General features: G+C 38.5%; 1 protein-coding gene across 1 annotated transcript; it reads right to left on the reverse strand.

Annotated features, from left to right (window-relative positions):
- Positions 1-1,566: 1,566 nt before the first annotated feature.
- LOC118812043 (CMP-N-acetylneuraminate-beta-galactosamide-alpha-2,3-sialyltransferase 2-like) lies at positions 1,567-22,088 on the reverse strand. Its single transcript, XM_036576722.1, has 8 exons — positions 21,811-22,088; positions 18,007-18,200; positions 12,545-12,724; positions 12,293-12,338; positions 12,001-12,120; positions 2,834-2,997; positions 2,338-2,372; positions 1,567-1,884 (listed from the first exon to the last, which is right to left on the reverse strand). Exons 1-7 carry the CDS (start codon positions 22,054-22,056, stop codon positions 2,366-2,368), a joined length of 957 nt encoding a protein of 318 aa, XP_036432615.1. The 5' UTR covers positions 22,057-22,088; the 3' UTR covers positions 1,567-1,884; positions 2,338-2,365.
- Positions 22,089-24,447: the final 2,359 nt, after the last annotated feature.

The following is a 24,447-nucleotide window of genomic DNA, read 5'->3' on the forward strand; positions in this document are numbered from 1 at the left end:
AAGCAGTTTAAATTGTGTGTGTGTGTCTGTGTGTTTTGTATATATACACTAAATTTGATGCCTGCAACATGTTCCAGCTGGGACAGGGGCACATATTACGATTGTGTTATATCACCCTTCCTTTCAACAGTGTTCAGTAATTATTTAGGAAATGAGGGCACCAGATACTATAGTTGTGAAAATGAGATTCTTTCCCATTCCTACTTGATGTAACACTTCAGCTGCTCAACATTCTGGGGTCTCCATTTTTATTTATTTATTTATTTAACCAGGAAGTCCGTTGAGATTAAAGGTTCTTTTTCGAGGGAAGCCTGGCCAAGATAGCACAAAGTTTTCAGTTACAGCAATCATAAAATCGAGCATACCAAAACATACATGGGACAATTTAAATAAAACATATTCAAAACAGACAAAGAACAACAGACACATAATATAAAACACAAGATGCAGCTAAGAAATAGCCATTGCCCTTTTGTTATTCAGTTTTTTATCAAAGCTTTAAACTTACTCAAAGAGACAAAATCATTAAAATGCAGTATGTTCTGAAGTTTTTTCAGTCTTGTGAAAAACAGTCCAACAACACTCTTGTGAAAATCATCTCAACGTTTATCGGACTGTAGGCTTGTACGAATGTAATTTTTGGACTAGAAGCTCAGCTTCTGTATGTGATGATTGGTGGAGCTCTTGAAGCTGTGAAATTTTATGAGAAACTGCCAATATTGACATCATCTCAAGCTAAAATAATCTGCCCTGCCCTATGTATATGTGCATAGTGTTGTAAGTAGTGTTGTAGTAGGTAGGTAGTGTTGTAGGTCTTGGTTTTGAAAATATGAATAATAATGGTCTCTGTCTTGTTTCGGTCTCAACATCATTTGGACTTCGAATTTGGTCGAAATCAATTTTTGACTTTGACTTTTGTCTCGGTCTTGTCCACTTAGTTGTGTATTGTAGTCACTGCTCTAGTACATTTCTATTTTTGCCCTAAATCCTGTGTGTTTTTCCTTGATTCGTATTCCATGCTACAACATGGACACCACTTACCACTGCTGTGCTATTATCTAGATCAGATCTAGAACATTTTGTATGCTTACGCACACTATGTCTGCTTATGAACAATACATATGGTTATGCTCGCAAATAGTCACTGTGTAAATGCTATGTACAAAGTTACTTTATTTTGCAGTCCTGTTTCCGTCATATCACAGACAAATCATCAGTATGTACAGAAAATTTACTTGTTAAGTAAGTGCAGTTGTAAGTACATAGTAGTTTTTTTAATGTAAATTATATTGTACGTGCAAAGTATGTATCAGAATATTACTGACAAGTGGTAGCACATATTTACCTACTGAATGCTAGTTACTTGTGGTACTGTAAAATAAAGTGCTACCTTTTTTAAACAGCTGACAGTCAATAACATACATCTGCTTTGAGTTATCAATCTTGCTGTAGTCTAGTAAGAATTAGATTTAAACTTGGTCTCTGTCCAAAACAATTCTAATAAGAGGACAATTCAAAAGAGAAAAACTTTATATATATATATATATATATATATATATATATATATATATATATATATATATATAGTCTCATGTCTTCAGTTGCATCTTTAAAAGATGATCATGGAAAACGCAGTCTTGTGATACTAGAACTAAAATAAGTTTATTTCTGAGTCTTTTGGAGGGACCCATTCAGGAAGGAGCCTGGTTGGTCAGGTCTATCACTACCCGTGGTCACCCCTGCATGTATGCACTGCTTCTGAAGACGGGTTAAGATGCCATCTGCTGATAAATGGTTGAAATATTGCCAACTGTTTTCTATTCACAAAGGATTTATCATACATGTCCCATAGTATACTGCATGAGTACTGTCGGAGTCTGATATCTTGAGAGAGAGAGAGAGAGAGAGAGAGAGAGAGGGGTTAAACCAATGCATCACTACTGGTTTCCTCAGATAATTAAAACATATACAGTGGGATCCAAAAGTCTGAGACCACTAGCGATATTGCTTCTATTTTGCATTGTTTTCTTAGTTAATACATTCTTTTATTACAAATTATACTACCAGCAGAAAACATTGAGTGAAAAGTAGAATCTCTGAAATTTTAACATGAATTGCAGAATTTCTTAGTGATTGGTAGATCTGGTTAATTTTGCTTTGAAATGTGACATAGAAATAGTGCAGAATCTTGATTATGTATTCTTTTCGTAATGTTCCTTTGTTTTAAAACAAATTTCCCAGATTTTCGATCTGGTCTCAGACTTTTAGATCCCACTGTATATAATTGAAATATATGATAATATTTGTTTCATAAGCTCATCTCATCAATCTACTTACTGAAGGTTAAACCCCACACATCCTGCAATCAGCTCCTACATTATTAATCCAGAGGAGAAAAGAATTAACAATTAACCCCAGATCACTTACAATATAAAGTGCAAGCAGAAGAGCATGTGCTTAAAACTGCACTATGTAAAATTTATTTTTCATTCCCATCCTCAGAAGACACATCTCTCGCTGAACTGAGTTCAGAGAGTTCTCTGAGAGTTTCTCTGTGAATTTTTTTTTCAACACACTCGCAATCATCAGATTCATTAGAGAAGAAGTCTGAAGCACAAACCACTTTATAAAATGTTCTTCCATGCACTTGCACGTTTCTACCAGAGAGTTCTCTAACTCCCCAAAACTTACATAATGCAGCTTCAAAGTAAGTTAAAAACAATTAAAACATCAGTTCCCTGGCTTTACTCTGAGATCCATGGCTTTCTGATACAAAAATGAACTTTTTAACAGAACTTCATCATGATTGAACACAAAGAAGAAGCCCTTTTACCATCCTTTATACATCTGGATCTTGTTCTTCTGGTGGAGTTTCAGAGTGATGTTGTATTCAGTGCTTCCTCTATGGTTGCCCGTATTGAGAAGATGACGATATCTTTTATCAAAGTAATGGTACCAGTTCCCATTTTTATTGGCACCAAATCCAAATACATTCACCTACAAAGAGAGAGAGAGAGAGACAGACAGACAGACAGAGAAAGAGAGAGAGAAGCACTGACTATTATGAAAAAATATTTCATCCACATGTTTAGTGTCCATTATTGAGCTTCTCTTAGCTACAGCGGAAACACATCTGCATGGGATATTTCTGCAGGATAAAAACATTTTCCCTAAAAACTGCCTCTGCATCTGGATGATTATTAGATAAGGGGCGGCAAACTGAGGTCCTGGAGGGCCAGTGTCCAGCGTGGTTTACTGACTTTCTTGCTCTTACTTTCTACTAGAGATGAAACGATATTAAAATTTCATATCACGATTATCATGACCAAAATTATCACGATTATCGGTATTATCGCGATATTGTTCAAATGTGTTGAAAAGTAAAATAAATAAATAAATAAATAAATACTGATACACAAACTGAAACTCATTTCACCAATTTTTATATTAATACAAATAGAATTGGCAGCAATATGCACTTTTTGTTTGCATAAACATTAAAAAAATATAGTCAATACATTTGTAGTATTACCTTTGTATTACTTACAATACTTGTAATACTCTGTAAAGAAAATTACTACTTCTAAGAAGTGCTGCACTCGGGGGATTTCTGTCCTAACTGCAACTGCAGCATTATTGTGCCGTTGTGGCGCTGAACCCCTCATCAACACAGCGCACCAGGAAAAACAGCCAAAATCGCAGAGGAATAGTGTGACCGTGCTGTGAGCTGCAGACAGTGTAGAACTCACACAGCGTGTCTTCACCTGTGGAGCTGCTTCTCTAAAAGCATTTTAAAACTAAAACATAACTTAAAATGAACATGCATCTGAGCTGTGGCAGAAACACTCCTGAAGTTTAATCTCTTAAACTCTGCTTTTCCTAAAATCAGCACAGTGTTTACTCGCGCAAGGTCCCGTCTCAAAGCACACTATCTTCCCTAGTACACCTCGTGGATCATGAAATAGCAAATCCTTCACCCAAAGAGTGCGTGAAACGTTCGACTAAGTCATTTATAATCAACATTAACAACAGGCTACAAATTCCCAATTTATAACTCAACTGCTGGTTAATGATGATCGTGTTTGTTTGAACAGTAGCGCACTATGTAGGGGACATTGGGTGATTTGAGGCAGTTATTCTCTTCTCAGACAGTAAACACTGCAAGCGAGACGAGAAAGGGGAGCTGTGCAGATTGAACTTCTGCAGCGTCTCGTTAACTCAGAGCTCATTTTGGAGACGCTGCTCCACAGAAATATGTGTTAAAAGCTTTAGTTTCGATTCAGTTGATTCACCGATTTTTTTTTTTTTGACGCTAAAAGCTTCATTTTATATTATTAAGGAACCATAAGCAAAAGTTAAACCACACAAACCATGACATTTCTTCTATTTCGAAGTACCCAAGGGACTTCTCCGTTAAAGTTAACCTTGCATTCTCTAAAAAGTAGCGGGTGGCGGTCACGAAGATGACTCGTAAGGTTGGATGTGTTGCCCCCTTTCGCTGCTATTTTCTTTAGGCCTGTTCTGCAGACAGGGTGGTCATCTGCAGACAGGGTGGTCATCTTCAATTAACTTTCCTTCTGCATCCTTATAAAACCCAAAACCATGACCACACGTCAGACGTGGTCTTCTTAGAAGGCTGAAATATCTCCGAATCTCTGTCACTACATTCCACCATATTCTACCCCCCTCTCCCCTCTACACACACACAGAGCTGCATCTGAGAGAACGATTCTACCTTTGTTTGACTCTGTACAGCGAGTTTTTCACACCGCGGTAATCGACCGCAGTTTTAACGATACTTTAAAGTTCAAATGGTACTACTAACCGTCATTAATTTTACCGCGGTTTACTGTGAAACCGGAAACCGTTTCATCTCTGTTTTCTACTACTCTCTACAGCTCTACTAAACCTTGACATTAGCCCCCCGAGTTGAGTCAGATGTAAAAAAACAAAACAGTAAACTGTTCTGGACCCTGGCCCTCCATGACTGTAGTTCACCAGCCCTATCTTATGGCCTCGCTGTCTTCACATGCACACACATATAGCTAGCTATTGTTCTAGGATGTTTCCCTCTGGCAGGTAGTATCAAGTTATACACCACCGAGACAATCTCTGATCTCCGCTGCGGATTTTCAGATTCTAGCTAACAGGTACATTGGCATGTTTAGCATTTGCTGACAAAAAATAGTCACAGTTCTGCTTTTTTTATCACGGACCATGCAAAAACATTAATCTTATGTGAGAAAAAATGCTTTGTACCAGATTAAGCTAACTAGCTATTTTTCATCCACAGCCCCTGGGCAAGTAAACCCATAATTAGATGCAATACAAATTACAAAGACAGAATAAAGTAAAACGGCACAATGATGATCTCATTCCCAATTATAAACAGACAACCCTGTTTCCAAAAATGTTTGGACATGGTGCAAAATGTGAAAAAAAAAACAGAATCCAAAGGTGTGCAAATCATTCAAACACTATATTTGACTGAAAGTAGTACAAAGACAATATATCACATTTTGAAACAGATCTTTTTCAAAAATGTTGGGACAGGGACAAAAAAGACTGGTTAAGTTTTGTAATGCTAAAAAAAACACCTGACAGCATCTCACAACTAATTAGGTTAATAAGCAACAGGCCAATAACAGGTCAGTTCCTTGGTGTGGCAGGATGGTATCATTGATTTATCCCCCAGATTTCCCAGCGAGCAGCACAGCTTCATCAGTTGAAGAAGAAGGGAGCTGTTTGGAATTGGAGCAGTGCATGTCAAGATGCCTTTAAGGATATTAAGAAAGCCATTCAGTCTGCTCCTATCTTTGTTGTTCAGAATGATGCCAGTGAAAATGGAGTAGGAGCAGTCGTCACACAAAAGGCATAGAAACAGATACAAGTCATTGCTTATGCTTCTCAGTTGCTTAATCCTGCGGAACAGGCATAATTAGTATCTGAGAAAGAGTGTTTGGCAGTAGTTTGGGCAGTTCAGAAGTGGAGGCAATACCTGGAGAGACATAAGTTCACCATGGTCACTGACCATGCTGCCCTTATCTGGATTTTCAGTCAACCAAGACCATCTTCACGACTGACCAGCACTAGTCAGCTGGCAGACTCAGAGATTCAGCAGCTAATCCAGGAAGCCAAGTAAGATGAAAAAGGGCCCAACCAAATCCATTGTGTGCTCCAGAATGGCTTTCCCTTTTGGAGACTCCCAAAGAAGGCTGGTGGACACAGGGACCAAGTGGTCCAGTCTTCGACCTTCTATTCTTGAGAATGCCCATGATAACCCACTTAGTGGACACCTAGGCACAATGAAGACCTTTGTGAGGATACTCAATGTGGCTTATTGGCCTACCTTCAGAAAGAAGGTCTGGCAGTACTGCAAACAATGCCAGCTTTGCCAGAAGTACAAGCCAAGAATATCTAAACTCAGTGGGCTTCTGAGGTCTACTGCTTTGGTAGAACCTGGTTACATGTGGGGTCTGGATTTTATGGGACCTTTTTCCCACAGTTCTCAACAAAATGAGTCTCTCCTGGTCATTGTCGACTACTACAGCAGGTAGGCTGAATTATTTGTACTCCATACAGCTAAGACACGACAGCTTGTGACAGTTTTGGTCAGAGACCTTTTTACAAGTTGGGAACTCCAAAGCACCTTGTTTCAGATCGAGGACCACAGTTTACTTCCCAGCTGATTCATGAAGTTTGCGAACAAAGCGAAGTAACTCAAAAATTGACAACGGCTTACTATCCACAAACAAACCTCATCGAACGCATCAACAAGATACTGGAAACTGTCATTTCATTATACGTTCATGACAAACACCAGATGTGGGATCGATGGCTATCAGAATTCAGTTTTGCAGTCAATTCTGCATGGCAAGAGAGCACCCCAGGAGAACTTGCTCTTGGAAGAAAGCTCTAAGGACCTTTAGAGAACCTCATCAGGCATGCTTTTGACCCCGAACAGAGTGCTTATGACAAAGTTCAGCACCTGCAGCAGATGTGGGAGATGGTAAAGGAGAATGTCCAACGGAGTCAGCTCAGGCAGGTCTGATATTACAATGCATGTAGGAAGGTGGAAGAGTTCAAAGAAAGAAAATTAGTCAGAGCTCATCCCATGTCTCGGGCTGATGCTGGGATTTCTGCCAAGCAAGCTGCCAAATGGAAAGGTCCGGCCAGAACTGTGTAATGCAGAAGGACTTTTTTGGTATTATGTGGAAACAGGTGGGTCAAAATGCGGAGGTGAAATTTCCCCGTTGTGGGACTAATAAGGGTCACTTAAGTAAGTAAGAAACCCTGAAGGGAAATATGCAAAAAATTGCGTGTGTTTCAGAGTCAGATTCCACTTTGTTTTTTGTGCCAAAAAAAGAACAAAACAGCAGAAAAAAAATGCTTCTTGCATCACTTACAATGTCAATGATCAAAAACTCAAAAAAAATTAGACCTCAATTTTTTTTCTAGGGTGTGCCATCTATGGAATCCCTTTGGAAACAGTGCTATGTCATTATTTCAACTTTAATATTTCATTATTTCAACTTAGCAACTCATTTCAAGCTGACATCTCATTAGTTTGATAAATTATTTTTTTAATGCAACTTTTGTGAAACAACCCCAAATCTACAAATAAGGCACCAGCTTATGCAATATTAACCTATAGCCTCAAAGAATGTTTTTAACATGTTCAATTAACTTGTGTGTAAATTCCAAAATAAAATGAAATAAACCAGATTTTTTTATGGGGGAAACAGCATGTAATGTTTGTTGACTGCAAATGGTTTACATCACTGAATGGCAAGAAAATATGAACCCACACCAACATCAAAAACAATGTGCGGTTCATGGACAAAAGTACATATATTTAATTACGTATTTATTATTTATTTTTTTATTTAGTTACATTTTTTTTTCCATTTTATTTAGCTTAGTTATATTTAAATGCTGGTGTCTGCAATAAATGTTTAGTATTCTTACTATATAATTACTTGCTTATTTTTCACAAGCGACAAAAATGTTTGTATTAAGTTACATTTTTAATGTTAAATTACAAATGTAATCTTACATTTGCTATAAAAATGTAGAAGTGACATCTGTGAGACATTTATTTATTTATTTATTTATTTATTTATTGATTCATTCATTCTTTATCTGTTATACTAATGGAATTCTTTTTTCTACAAAGGTAATGATGTTCTACGTTTAAGGAAAATTTCAGCTGTCATCACATTCAGCTCTTAAAGGGAATGAGTAGAGATACTATACATATATATGTATATCCTTTATATTTATATTGTTATCTAACCTCACATACATTCACACCAGCACTGCTCATCTGCACAGTGATAATGCTATCAGTATATCTGCCACACCCTCACACACCAGCTGGATTTTGCTTCTTATTGCTGCATTTGCGCTGTAAGCGTGACAACAGGACCGCATTGTCACAAGAGCATAAATAAGGTACAAAGTTCTAACGAGCGTGTGAAGGTGTGGCAGACATAATTTTGTTTTTTTTTCCTATAAGCACAGACACTAAAGTTGGAAAAAATGTGTAAGGCTGGGGTAAATATGTTATAAACAGGTGAGTTTGTGTGTTGCACTCACATCACCTCACATCACCTCGTCTCCTTCCCTTTAAGAGCCAAGTATGCTCGCAGCTCAGCTGACATTGGTAACAGTTTCTATGAAGACTGTGTTCATAAATAATAATAATAATAATAATAATAACTTTATTTATATAGCACTTTTCATGCCAGTGGCAGCTCAAAGTGCTTTACAGACAGGTGATAAAACATAGTTATAGAAAAGATAATTAGTACTTAATTAGAATCAGAAGAAAATGAAGAAGATTAAATTACAAGATAAACACAAGATAGTTATAAGTATGCTTATAACTCTTTATAACTTGGTAGCAATGATTTGTAAACATATAAATTATAATAATGCTTAATTATAATAAGGCTGTAATAATGTACTATTATTAATTCTTTGGTGAATTATGAACATGTTATAACACAAGTGTCACTGTCCATTATAATGCCTTTTCAATGAATGTTGACCTGTATATCAACATTTAATGTATATTAACAATAAAATCATATTGAACATGAGTTCTGATGTAAAGTGATTAATATTTGAGGTTATTTCTATTTGAATGTTAAATGTGTTGTGTACCGTTTATATGTCTGTCAGTGTGTGCTCTATAACATACTGTCTATGTTTTATTATTGCCGATTCAGCCGAGAAAGCTTTCTGCCCTGCAAGGTTAATTAGGTGCAGTTTATGTATTCAGGTCATATTTGGACATTGTAGGACCAACAGATGTTCAAAACAGTTGTCTTTATTGAACAACACAATCGTGTTCACTGTGATCTTTTATTATTATTATTATTATTATTATTATTATTGTTTTAGCATTTTGAGAAATTAAGAAATTAAAGTTTTAAATTGTAATAATGTGTCTGTGCTTTTGTAATTAGTTTAGCAATATTTCCAGCTCATGATAAAAAAATAAAGGTTATAGTATTCATTTATTTATTAATGCTTAATTTATTCATAACAATTAATCTATTAATTAATTTTTAACAAAGAATAACATAAAATATAACTTACTTTTACTTACTAATCATTGATGGCATTTTAAATGTTTAGAATGTTATAGACAGGTCATTATCCATTTAAAGGGCATTATAATGAACAGTGACACTATTATTATTAGAGCCTTATGAAGCATTATTAGAGTTTATAAATTGGCTTACAGTGCATTGTTACCAAGTTATAAAGAGATATATTTGGATTTTGTAATGGCTTATGAATACGGGCTTCATAGAAAGTGTTTCTCTGATATTTTCCTAATGCTGCCTCAGGAGAAAATAGATGTGTTCAAAAAAAAATTATCTTAGGTATGAAATATAATAAATATATGGCTCATGAATCTTAATTCAAATTAGTTTTCTCTCTTCCATCTCTTCTCATGCAGGTGTGGGTCTTTCTGTTCCTATATATTTTATAACAATAATCCACTGTAACACACACAGGCCCAGATCATCACATGGGCTTTGGGACCTTGAGCCACTACATGGCCCCGAGAGTAATTACGACAAAATTTAAACAGCTGTTTTAACACGTGGCGAGGACTTTACTAGAGAACAGCGAAAAAATTGTTTATCATAATCCAGCCGTTTTCCACGTCTTTCCTGAACATCCGCTTCGTTTCCTGTTCCAGTCACTCCTTAGAAAATATTCCACTATCCTTCGTTACCTCGGTCAAGGTTTCAGATTATCTTTTATTCACGTTGAACTAGGGTTGTACTTTGTACTTTGAATTTGAAGCTCCTCATAGCTCCTCGTACACAAAAGACTGATGCGTCTGTAAAAGCAAGAACTGTGACTCTGACAGAGCAGAAGGTGCTCATTTTCAAAGGCAAACACAAATAAAAATGTCAGTCTGAGTTGAAAGAAAAAGTAGCTGCGTCGTTGTTGGCAGTGATTTGTGAACTGTCTACACTCTTAAAAAAGACGGTTCTCCAAGGGTTCTTTAGTAAAGGGAATGGTTCTACACGAAACCATGAAGTCTGTTTGGAAACTTTGGCATGCTCACAGCGTTCTTTGCATGGTGCAGTGGTTCTTCAGATTAATAGAGAATGTGTTGAATATGGTTCTATAGAGCACCAAAAAGGGTTCTTTCATCATTCATTTGTTGCTATATAGAACCAATTTAAAAGGGTTCTTTTAAAGAACCATATGCAGCTGTTTTTTTTTATCGTAGAGAGGAACCATTTGACCATGCAAATAATAATTTATGCATTCAAATGGTTCTTTCAGTGTTTGTGGTTCTATATAAAAACTGAACTAAAGAACCATTAAATAACCATTTTTTAAGAGTGTAATAAATAAATTAATTAATTAATTTGTAGATAAATAGACAGATACATTTCCACACATGCTGCAGCTGTATGATTTAGCTTATGATGGTTGACAGTTTGGGATCTTTAAGTTTGCTGATGTTGGTTTCTTTATCTTTGTTACGTACGTCTCTCAGCTGTCTGGCTTTACTTTATGGCATCTTGGGTAAATGTTGGAGAGCGGACTCATGCTTTATAAGGAAGTCTTGTATTACTTGTTGGGTTGTTAACCTGTGTGCTCTTGTAAATGTGAGCATAATCTTGTTATGGTTTTGTTTTAACAATTATATCATATTTAAATATACAGAATGATGACTGTACTGCTGTCGGCAATAGCTTGTAACCTCATACCATGCCACAGTGGTACACAGTGCATTCAGAAAATGTATTTGTTGCCAACTTGCTTTTGTCTTTATGCAGCCAGTCCAGGTCAACAGTAACCTTCCTTCTAAACAATAACAAGTAAATGACGAATAATTTAAATTTTGCGACATCCACTGAGAAATATTTGACACACAGCTGGTGAGCCTCTCTTGATTATCAGAAGGAATGGAAATGTAAAATTGTGTGTCGTCAGCATAGCGATGAAAATTAATAATACATTTCCTATTAACATCACCTAGAGGTAACATACAAGGAGAAAAGCAAAGGCCCTCAAACTGAACCTTGTGGGACTCCACAAGAAATGTTACATTTTTTTTTCCCCAGTGAAACCATGAACTGTCTAATGACTCAATATGATTTAAATCATTCTAAAACAGTGCCTGATTGGCCGACCCAGAATTCAAGATGGTGGATTAGAATCTTGTGATCAATAGTATTAAAATCTATACTAAGATCTAGTAAGAACAGAATAGAAGGATTTTGTGCCTCAGTGCTGAGCCTGAATTCATTCGCAACACGAACCACTGCTGTCTCAGTACTATGGTTAGAACAAAAACCTGATTGAAACCTCTCATGTAACTTGTTTTATGTTTTTGCATTTAATTGTTAACAACTTTTTCAAAGACTTTACTTAACAAACACTTAAATGTGACTTTGTGCATCTGCACGTTTGTCTATTCTAACTGATCTGTTTTAAACAGCAAAACTGTGGCTTTACCTGGTCACAGATGTGCAGGGAGAGCACAAGCATGATGAAGCCAGTAGAAGGATATTTCCCTTTTGTGTTCAGCCAGATCTCGTAGACATATTTCATAAACTCAGGATGTAATATCATCACCTTCAACAGCAAACAGAGTGCACTTCTTAAAGCAAAATATACGAAAGATGATGGGTCTACATTGTTTGATGAAATCTTTAAGTACAGCAACCAAAATACTATGTAATACTAAATGTTGATTTTTCTTTATGCACTGAATAGAGTTAATAAGGACATTGATCATGGTCCTCACCTTGTCCATGTCTGCTTGTACTGTGTTTTTCACTGCAGAACGTGTGCTAAACAACAAAAAACAAGAAAAACGTGATTACATAATTTGAACACGTTTTCTATGGATCAGAAAATGAATCAGAAAGAAAAACATGTATAAGTACATACCAAGTAAGATTCTATAACACCTTCTCTAAAGCCTGATTTTACTTCCTCTATTGCTGACTTCCTATATATTATATGTGTATTTCTCTGGCCAGGTGTGCGCTCTCACCGTGTGATGTGTTTGGTGGTGAAGACACTGATGAGCCACTCAAGATCCAGAATTTTAAAAGGTACTAGGACGAGGTGGGTGGAGTTGTCCATGTCCACAGCACTCTCAGGGTAGATGGCCCGGTGAGTGGTCTTTGACCCAACATCCTTTTCAAAGCCTGCAGTAGGGCCTTTATTCATCCTGTAGAACAGAGCAATTTATACATTTTCAGTTTTTTATGCAGATGTACAGCAGCCAACAAAAGGCTCAGATCTTCTGGACCAATTTGTTGTTAAGCTAAAAGATGATATCAGTGGGTATCAAGCCTGTGGCATGTTAAACCATATCCAAGGGAGCTAAAACAGCCATAACCACCCAGCATACAGAATGAACACAGAGGCGTTGTAACTGCTTCCACCACTACCTGAGATAATTATGCCCCTTACCTGTAAGTTCTATACATGTATGGTTTCAAGGTGCAACAATAGTCTTTCCATGCAAAATTTTTAAACAATAATGTGTCCGTCTTTGTTCAGAAATGAAAAACGAAATGTAATTACTGCTGGTGTGCAAAAGAAACCAATAAAAAAATGGCCTCATTATTTTAATGTTTTGCAAATCTGAAGTGGCATTGAGAAAGGACAGATGGTACAATTGTAGGGTCAGGCTGCATAGTCACACACACAACCCTTTAAACTGCCATTTATCTTGTTTATGAGACAGAAAATGACAAGAAACATGTTCTTCCCAGCTTAGTATTTAATAGTAAAATTAGCTGGTATGATGGAATTGGTGCACAGATGTTCTTTGGTCAGAGTTTCTGATTGAGAGAAAGCCGTGGTGGGTGTCTTCTGGCAACGTTAAGAGAGAGAAAAGTGAAAAGCAAGAAACCTGAAACCTAAAACAGAAAAACTATAAAAATATAGCTAAAAGGATGTTTTCTACAGACGAGGCTATGGAGCTGCTGTTCCAGCTGGAACAATGCATAGTGTGACAGCTATTTAGATCCTGAACCATTCAGAAGACGTGAGTGAGCTGAGGTTGTGCTGAATCTGCGGATATATAACATTAAAAAACAAAATAAAAGTTCAAATCACACAACTTCTTTCTTTAACTTGGGTGATATTATTTATTTGGATTTTGAAATGGGCATTCTCCACTCTACTGAAGTATCAAGTTTGACCTTTACAGGTACCACAGACCTAATACCTAATATACCTAATACCTAAGATCTAAATATCTGGAGCTTTACATTCAAAGTACATTCAAAGGAACATTAGCTCACTGCTAAAAAATCTGAACACTTCACTCAATATTTACACAGTGACACATTAGCTCATTTTGTTCACTGTGCCGCTAGTAAAGTTCCCATCATAGATGTTCTCATAATTGCTCGTGGGGCCCCGTAGTGGCTCGGGCCACTGGACATGTGCCCATAAAACCCACTGGGTGATCTGACTTGCTTACATTGGGCCCTTTCCACATTAGAGCATACTTGGTGGATAAGTTGCTGTTGCCTAGCAATGGTCTCATATGCATCATGTTCGGGGGTAATCAGCTTTTGAGTGAGCCTCTCCAATAGACCCTTCAACTTCCTGCCCAATGCTACCTCAGCTGGCATAAATCCTGTACTTTCCTGCCAAGCCGAGTTGATTGCATACCAGAACTCTGAGATCCACTTAAATCTGTATGCTGTTCTTGGACACAGAATGCGATCATGGTCTTGAGTGTTCGACTGACACGTTTGGTCAGGTTAGTCTGGGCGTAGCATGCTGTGGTCAGTTTTTGAGGTCAACTGTGCCCTTCAATCCGACACAAGATAGACATGAGTGCCCTATCGTGAAAAGATGTCTTTAATTAGAATTGCAGCGATCTGTGGTGTTTTAGCCATCTGTGGTGTATGAGCCACCACCTTCAGGGGAAAAGCCTCCACCCATTTGCTGCATTTGTCAGCAACTAACAAGTGTTCATTCTGTTTGTTACTCCTAGGAAGTAGATCCATGATGTCCACGCCTAACAGTACAGGTGTTGACTGAAGCTGTTCAGGTAGCTTGGTTACTCGAAGCTTATACTTTTGGCTCGATGCACAAACCCTACAGTATCTCCGCACATCTTTTCTGATGTCTGGCCAATATTCCACATCGAGCAACCAAAGGAGGGTCTTTAACTTACCCAGGTGACCGCTAAGGGGGTTGTGATATGCAAGCTGCAGGAACACCTCCCTTAGGCTTCTGGGTTTGTAAAGCTGAAGAGTATGGCATTGATCTAGTTTGGGTACGTACTGAAACAAGTAACCATTCTTCACTGTGTAATGGATTCTCCCAGGATCTAGCTCAGGTTCTATTTCTTTCATTAGCGCCTGCACTCCTGCATCACACTGTTGTGCACTGATTATATTTGTCCACTCTACCAGTAATGCCTCTGATGGCATCACTGTTTTGCAGGTGGCAACAGCACCTGGCAGTGAGTGGGACACTTGGTAGCATGATAAGGTGTCAGGAACAACATTACATTGACCTCATTGAAGTCTAAGGACCCATCTGGTAAGTCTTGATGAAGGGTGTGGGTGGTTAAAAAAATCCATGTAAGTGCAGCAGTGTCCATTTTTGACCTCAAAGTGAGTTTCTTCTAGATATGCACTCCACTTTTGAATGGCCCATACAACTGCCAAACAGTCTTTCTTGGACACAGATTATGCCTTCTCTACCCCACTGAACAATCAGGAAGCTTACGCTATAATATGTTCCTCACTTTCTTCTTTATGAGTTAGCAGTGCTCCTATGCCTGACTCACTTGCGTCCGTTTGTACTCAAAATGGCTTCTGGAAATTTGGTGGTTTGAGAACAATGGACCATCTTGCTAGGCCAAGAAACTGAGGGACCTCCTTAATGTTCTTTGGGACAGGGAAATCACTGACTGCTCTTACTTTGTCAGGATCAGTCTGGATCCTCTCACTTGAGATGACATGCCCCAGAAAAGTGAGTGTGTTTTGCATTAGGTTATATTTTTTTCAGGTTTATTGTTAGACCTGCTCGCCCCAGACATTGGAACAGTTCTTCAAGTTCTTTGAGATGTTGTTCTTCATTGCAGGAATACACCAACAACATCATCTATATAGACGAAACAGTTCTTTCCCTTCATGTCTCTCAGTACATTCTCCATCAGCTGCTAAAACGTGGCCGCCGAATTTCTGAGACTAAACAGGAGGCAGAGAAATTCAGATGACCCTGTGTTGGATACAAATGCTGTTGTTGTATACTCAGGGAGTTCATGCTGACCTGCCAGTACCCACTTCTCAAATCAAGTGTGCTAAATATGGATACTCAATGTAGGGACTCTAGTATTACTTGTATTTGAGGCATTGGATATGTGTCTGAATGGTTTTGGCATAAAACCACATACTGCCAACATTCTTTGGTACTAGCACCACCGGTGACGTCCAGGGAGAGGTGGAAGGTCGAATGATATGTTTTGCCAGCATCTCATTGGTGATTATTTGTTGTCTTACCACATGAACTTTATATGCTTTCTTATGGATGGGCAGTTCGTCTTTCGTGGTGATCTGGTGTTGGATAACATCAGTGTGTCCCATCTCATCCATGCACACTGTTGGTCAGTCAAAGAGTAAGCTTTTTAAAAGTTGTCTGTTTTCTTCAGAAACATCTGCTGCCTGTGTCAGCTGGTAAATGTGAGCCACTGTTTCCTCTGACACTGAAGGAATGGGCTACACAATACACACGTACATACATGCACAGTCACCAGAATCTGACGTATGCCCATCAAAAAAGAAATTCCTGTTTCTCACAATGTAAACCAGGAAGGGTATAAAAAAAGTCAGGTCCATATCAGACAAGATGTGTAATGGCAGATGGAGCTGGTTCCCATGTAGAAAGTATTGCTATTCAGTACTTGCCAACGCTCATTGCACTTGCCCATTAGCCAGCATAAATGGAAGGGATTTCAAACTTCTCCACCATGACCCTCTGATGAGTGAGTGTGTGCTCCCGGTATCAATCATCGCATGGCAATATTGTGACCAAATTAAGATGGGCAGAGTTGTACTGAATTGTGTAGGTTGTACGGAAGCAGAGTTGTACTGAATTGTATACGTTGTATGGAATCACACTGGCCTTTGTTTAATGGCTGCTTTTTCTTACCTCCCTCATTGTTAGCCTGTGCCCAGTATTTTCTTGCTTGAAAAAGATCTCTCTCAATGATTGTCCCAACTCTGACCAGCTCGTCCATGGTCTTCACCATTCCGCACAGCAAGCTAGCCAGCCGGGGGTTGCAATTCCACAGTATACCTTGCAGTATCAACTTCTCAGGCATTCTTGCTCCATCTGAGACACAGAGCTTGATACTGATACGCAAAGTCTCTGATGTTTTCTTGCACCCCTTGTCTCTCTTCCTGTATCCTCCTCTCTGCCTCAGCCTCATAATCTTCTGACAGAAAAGCATGCAGGGACATTGCTTTAAACTGTTCCCAGATGTTCACAATTTCTCTGTCTGCCTGTCAATACCCACTACCAGTTCTCTGTTGTCCCAGCCAATCCTGACGTCATTGTTGCCAGTATTCTGAATTGGCAAGTAATTGCATGGCTGTAAACTCCTCACATTTCTATATATATGTGATAGGATCTTTTTTATCTCTGTCACCCCCAAAACATGGGAACGCGATCTTTATTGGTGCTTTGTGTGTGAAAGAGGCATTCTCAGGCAGCACATTTGAAAGTTGCCCAGGTGTTTGATTGGTCGTGGATGTCCACTTACAGTCCTCGGGGTAGATATTATCATGTCTCGTCGCTTCAGCAATCAAACACTGACTATCCCAACTCCTTAATCTGTTCCAGCGTATTTTGCACGCACTGACATCCCCTCTCTATCAGGTACTGCCACTTCTCGTCATTTACTTTTTTTTGTCCTCCATTTCGGTCCACCATTCTTCTGATCCTTTCTCCACACAGCTCCACTTTCCCAAAGAGCATTTCCTCTAGAGCTACCATCCTGTTTTACAATGCTTGTATTCTTTCATTGGTGTTGTCTGCTGCCTCTAGTGGGGTTGGTAGGGGCAGATCCTCCACTACTGCATTATCGTCATCATCATCATCATCATCATCATCATTGCCATTAGGCTAAGAATCATCCTCCAGGTACAACTGACTGAACGTGTGAATCATTTTACTAATGGGTTCTCTACGAGTTATGAATGGACCCACAGTGAAATATAGTGGTAGGTCTGGTTTGTCCACTGCCCTTGGCTGATTTTCTGCCACACCTAAAACATGACGACCATGTACAACACCAGTAATTGTATGTTAGTAAATTAGACTAGACAATTCAAGGTGGATACAGATAATGAAAGCTGGGTATAAAAAGCTAGTTCCCATATGGGCCACCAATCTGTAACGGTGCCAGCAAAACATCCCACACAGTCACAAACAAAATAGTGAGGTAGGGTCCAATCAATCAATCTTTATCAGTACCTTATGACAAAGTCATGGGCATCTATAAGAGGGCCATAATGAGATCCTTCCAGATTTCCAGAGTTGCCCACCACAGCACAGGTTCTACAGCGGTGAGGGCCAGCATCTAAGTAGTGTTCTTCATCAGGGAACAGCGAGAAGAGAGTCTCCACAACTGCACTGTAGTTCTTTTTAGTAGGTCTACCTTGAAGCCTCTGCAGAGAAATAGAAGAGTATTCTTGATCGTTCAAGTACAGGAACTATTTACATTTGTAATGTTTTTGTAAATGTAATGTCTGTTTATTGTAATTTGTATGTTGGTCAATGACATGATGCTCATTGTTTGTTTCCAAATTATTAAAACATGAATGGAAGATATTCGCTATAGAAAATATCTTGAATACATGCCTTCTATTACATACACTTGGTGATTTTTCTTGGGGCTTAAGGTAAAAAATGTCTCTGTGTTTGTTTTACAGACTAAAGCCTTTTTAACCATTTTTACCACATCTTAATTGTTCTAAGTCATTTATTTTTATTTAAACAGTTCTATTTGAATGTATTTTATCATACTGTTGTGTTTGTTTTATTTTATTTATTCAAAGTTAGGTTTGTCAAACATTAGTGGGCACAGTGATTCCAAAACGAATGGGATAATATTGAGTATTTGAGTCATAGTTTATAAATGCTTAAATATTTTTTTTTACATAGAAGAATGCATTAATTTCCTGAACACAGAACCGTTTATAACATTATAACACTCCTGTTGTATTTTTCAGCACTTTTGAACTCTTTGGTTATAGGATTTTTATATCAGTGCCTTATGACATTAAGTGAGCGCAAACCACTTAATTCAGCCAATGGGCTTTAACTAACACCAACTCTAACAATGGGCACCAACTAATCAGCACTCAGTAGAAGTAATGCTAACCAATCAGCACTCAGTAGCAGTAATGCCAACCAATCAGCATACATTAGAACTAATGCTAATAAATCAGCACTCAGTAGCAGTAATGCTAATCAGTCAGTTTTTCATGTAACGGGAGAAATAGGAAGTGGCCAGGCTCCCCATTAAATCGGCTCTGATCACAGTGGCAGTAAACTAAAATGGCCATTTTACTCCTTTACAAGCACAACAATAAATAAGTCAGACTCACTCAGCCCCAGGATTACTGAGGGCTGTGAGAAATGTAGCCTTAACCTCAGCCTGGGATAAATCCACCACAGGCAGAGGAGATCTGAGTGTTCCTGGTAGCTCAGACCACTATCTGGGTGATGGTCTTGGAGAAGCTTTCAAACAGTTCATAATTCCAGCTGTTCAGTTTGGTGCAAACTCCAGCTAAACTCTGTAGATGGACTGGTTTTATTAGAATTGACTAGCATACTAACTAACCAACAGTTCTCTGTATTAGATTAATTAGCTACTCGGAGCTGAAGTTTTTCCTGTCTGCTTCATTGGTAGACTGTTAAGATTCTGAAACCTCTTAATAGGCAGTAATAAAATTACAACACGTTTCATGTCGTAAAATTGCATACGAAGCTTATTACTCCTCTCTCTCTCATTCTCACAGCTCTGTCCTCTCCATGTCATCCTCTGCCTTCGGCTGACTGGACGTTAAAGAGCCTTATGTCACCAATTTTCTTCAACAATAATATTGCACACTATAACATTATAAAAAAAGTATAAAGATATACTTTATATATGCAGAAAAAAGCATGTCCACCCAGTCCTACTCTTCAAATGAGAGTCAACATTCCAGCTCCTTTGACCAAGCGAGCTCTGCACTGTTAGTCTAATTCAGTTTACGGGCTCCAAATATCCAAAAGCTCTGTGTTGTCATTAAGCACAGTAACAATGCAGAGCTTTTGGATATTGTGGAGTGTATAGGATTTAATAAGTAGACAAATAAGTAGATATTTGTGAATAAGTTGAATTTACAACAGGCTGTTTTTGCAGCTTAGTTTCCGTATGTGGACTGGGGAGTTAATGACTGTCCCAGGTTGCATTCTTGATCGTTCTAGTAAAAGAACCATTTACATTTGTGATGTTTTTGTAAACGTAATGTCTGTATATTTTAATTTGTACGTTGGTCAAAGTTTCCAAATGTATTAAAACATGAATGGAAGATATTTGATATAGAAAATATCTTTAATACATGCCTTCTTACATACACTTTGTGATTTTTCTTGGGGCTTAAGGTAAAAAATGTCTCTGTGTTTGTCTTACAGACTAAAGCCTTTTTAACCATTTTACCACATTTCAATTGTTTTACGTAATTTATTCTTATTTAAACAGTTTTATTTGAATTTATCATGCTGTGTTTGTTTTATTTTATTTATTCAAAGTTAGGTTTGTCAAACATTAGTGAGCACAGTGATTCCAAAATGAATGGGATAATATTGACTGTCCCAGGTTGCTGGCCAGTTCCGCCGTCTATTTTATCTTGGCATGGCCATCTTTGTGGAGAGGTGTGAATTGTTTTCACGGCAGGGGGTTTTCAACCCTCCCCTTTTATTCACCACTATTGCTCACTAGAAGCTCAACTCAAAGTCACAACATTTCACACACAGACAGCCAGCAGTGTGTGAATTAATCTACTAACAGTTATAGGGAAAACATATTTGATTTGATTACACTAATTTAAAATATCAGTTTCCATTCTGCCTATGGAATGGCATCTGCAGAACGAGGTTAGACAAATGTGTTACCATGGGGAGCTTAGCAGGTGTTTTTTTTTTTTGTTTGTTTTTTTTTACGAGGGTTGTACTTTGAACTTTGAAGCTCTAGATATGCAAAAAAATAAAACAAATGTGACTCAAAAAGTAAGACCTGAAATTCAACAGAGTAGGAGATGCTCATTTTCAAGGACAAACACAAACAAAAGAACTTGAAGAAAAGCTGCTGTGTCAATGTTGGCATTGATCTGAGAACTATCTACTTCAAAGGTAATAAATGCAAAAAAATTAATACATTTAGGTAAATAAATACATAACATTGTCCATGCCCATTGATTGACAGTTTGAGATCTGAAGTTTGCTGGTGGTGTTTTCTTTATTTTTGTTATGTACGTCTCTCAGCTGTCTGATTTTAACTCATGTCCTCTTCATTGGGGTTAATGTTGGAGAGCAGACGCTTTATAAGGAAGTTTTACACCGATTGTTGGGTTGTTACCTGTGTGCTCTTGTAAATGTGAGCATAATCGTGTTACTGTTTTGTTTTTACCATTATAGCTTATTTGAATATACAGAATGATGACTGTACTGCTGTCAGCAATAGCCTGTAACCTCATATCCTGCCACAGTGGTACAGAACACGTTTGGAAAATGTATTGGTTGTCAACTTGCTTTTGTCTTGATGCAATCAGTGCAGGTCAACACAGTAATCTTCCTTCTAAACAATACTAAATAAATGACAATTAATTTAACTTTTAGGAGGTTAGTTTTATATATATATATATAGTGTTTAAAGTGGTGATGTGCCCAACGCTATTGTTAGTATGCTGCCAGGGTGGTGCTGCACAGCCCTCATGTAACCTGCTGTCATATCATAAAAAATTTCAACCAAAGATAGCGAGATAAAGACCCACTAAACATTTGTGCTCTGGGGCTGATAACTTGATGGTTTGGGCCCGCTTCCAAGATAAAGCTCAGAAATTGTATTTCATACTGCGTATCAGTTTATCTGATAAGATACACTATGGAGCAATACACAGTGATGCAGCGAAACAGAACAGACTTACGTTAACATCAGATTTTACCTTTATCGTTAATGCTAACCAAGAAAGGCTGAAACTGACAGGCCAATGCTGATGTTCTTTTCCTTACCTCCCACCATTTCCTGGTGTTCGGACTGAGCTCACTGTTCTGCCTGGACAGAAATTTTGGCACCAGGTTCTTGTAGCGCTCCGTGAACCAGGGGTCCTCTTCACTTTCTGCCATACACTGGATACAGGCACACATCTCCTCTGAATTGAGATTTAGCTGGATGTAGCTTAACCCAACCAGGCAGATGATGATTATTCCCACAAAGAATTCCTGAAGGTAGCCAGTGATACTGGTGCAGAGCGTCATCCTCTAAGCTGCAAGTCTAAAATCAGGAACAAAGTGCCCTTGCTGTACTGATTACTCAGGGCCAGTAAAATTTCTCAAGGTGTGGCCCCCTCGCCCTCATTGGCTAAAGTACTCATTGTTGCTTATAAAAAAAAATTAATGTTTTTGATCTCAGTATCATACAAAGACAGAACACACAGAAATTTGTCAAGATTTATAAAGCCACTTTGACAATATCTGCCTCAAAACTGGGTGATTTAATGTCTCCAATGCTGTGCTTAGTAGGTTTTGATGTGTTTATCCTGTCTGTCCACAACAAATGATGGACAATGTCTGATACCACACAGTGTATTAACTGAAATTCAGGCACCTTTCAAAACCCATTGAGATATTGTGAGTGCCACACTAGGAAATGTATGGAGAAGATGTAAACTAGGCAATGGACAGTTTTAGGCATTGTCTACTCTTGAATTACATTTATGGAGAATGGTACAATAACATCACAAGTAAATTAGATCATTCCATTTAAGGTGCAGTCAAACAGGACTCTTATTATAGCAGTGGTGTTTAAGGAAGTATGCTAGCAATCATCATCCAGTTAGAGCCACTTCCCATTTCAGTACCGGCTTTTAACAAGCCTTTCTCCACTCAGCCTTAAAATCTAAACCTTATCTGATGAATACCTAAACTTCACTTTTGATAAAAATGAAGTGTGTTAGATGAGCCCCTGTAGAGACGAGGGATCAGCTGAACACAAGTGTCAACTTCATCAACAGAACTTGCCCAGAAATGGTGGATAGGATGCTAAAAGTGACTAATAACAACAAAAAGAACCTCTACCAAAGTCTAAACCAGACAAACAATTATTTCCACTGAGGCTAAACTGCCATTCTGACTACAGAATTCACTCCTCACTTTCCCCTTATTCCCTTCTTGTGCGAGTGGCCACTTGTGTTACATAAGTGTGATGTACATCCAAGTGGTGTATCTAAGTGGGCAAAGGCAGGTGTGGCCGGCGGCGGCAGCGGCTCACCGTACCCACCGGACCTGTTTTCCCGAATCGTCACCGCCGAAGGCAGCTCTCCGGGGTGCTGACTGGAGCTGTCGCACTTCAGCACCTCCTATTGTGGACAGCTGGCGACCGTGTGGCCTCAGGGGCAGGGCCCAAAATCCCGCATGCCTAGATGCCGCTAATGACACCACCTGGGTTCACTCACCCAGACAGAGCTGCCAACATAAAAACACAATTCAGAGGCTCAGTCAGGCGAGTGACTGAGTGTTCCACTAGCAGAGGGACCTAAAGTCTGGAGTCTTCTCTCTTGGCCTGTCTGTTCTCTCTCTCTCTCCTTAGCATTCACAGGAGACTGAGCCAGGCACAGTCAAGTTCCGCAGACTGGGCCACGCAGTCGACTGGAGAGATGGCCCCCCCTTTAGGAGGCATCTGGACTTCAAGACTCTTTCTTCTTCACGTAATTTCTTACAGACTGATAAACAAATCTGGCCCCAAGTCATATTTTGAACCAATCTTTCTGTGTCTGACTGGCTTGTGGACTCCACCGACTGTGAATACTCCAACACAAGTTACGGAAGTGTTGAAATGGGACCATTTAAAGATCACTAGAAATTCTCTGATGCAGTGCTAAATCTGTTTTCACAGTGGATTCATTTGATACTTAATTTCACAGATTGTCATTTCTCAGTCTGTTCTGTTCGGTACCTGCAGTAATGCATGTCAGTTCATTTTGATTCCTCAGGCCCAGTGAATTCAGTTAGTGTTGTCCATGATTGGGATCAGTAACGGTACACTAGACGTGCCCAGCTGAGCAAGCCAGTTGCGTGCCACATCTGCTGAACACTGGCCAATTTGGCCATCTCAGAGGATGAGCTCAAACATTGGCAGTGGTGTTGTAAAAGAGGTCGAGATATGAAGTTTACTACAGGGGTTTTTGTCCATAAGGTGTTAAGACATTTGTGCAAATACACTTTTCATAGGCTGTGTTTACCTATTGGATGCAATCTGAAGAATAGACCCTTAATAAACTCGCTGTGTTAAATTCAAATGATTAAAACAATTACTTAGAGTTAATGATTGTTTAGTGATCCAGCACAGTCATGAGGGTTTGCAGGTGTCACAAACCATAAAAGAGATTATAATCTTCCTCAAAGTGGCTCTGATGTCCAGCTCAACACAACAAAGATAGGGAGTCATACAAGTTTTAATATCTCTGGTAAAATTACATATATTGTTGGCTGTCTAAGTGAAAGTAAGTTAACACACCCTGTACAGAGTAACTCACTCATAACATGGTATTTTGTTCACAAAAAAATAAAATAGTGCACAATTTCAGTCACTCTAACATCAGAAGATCTTTAATGTGAATGTCGTGCTATTTTCTACTATGTCCACATGAA

The sequence above is a fragment of the Colossoma macropomum genome, unplaced genomic scaffold (assembly GCF_904425465.1).
Source record: "Colossoma macropomum unplaced genomic scaffold, Colossoma_macropomum, whole genome shotgun sequence".
Taxonomy (NCBI): domain Eukaryota; kingdom Metazoa; phylum Chordata; class Actinopteri; order Characiformes; family Serrasalmidae; genus Colossoma; species Colossoma macropomum.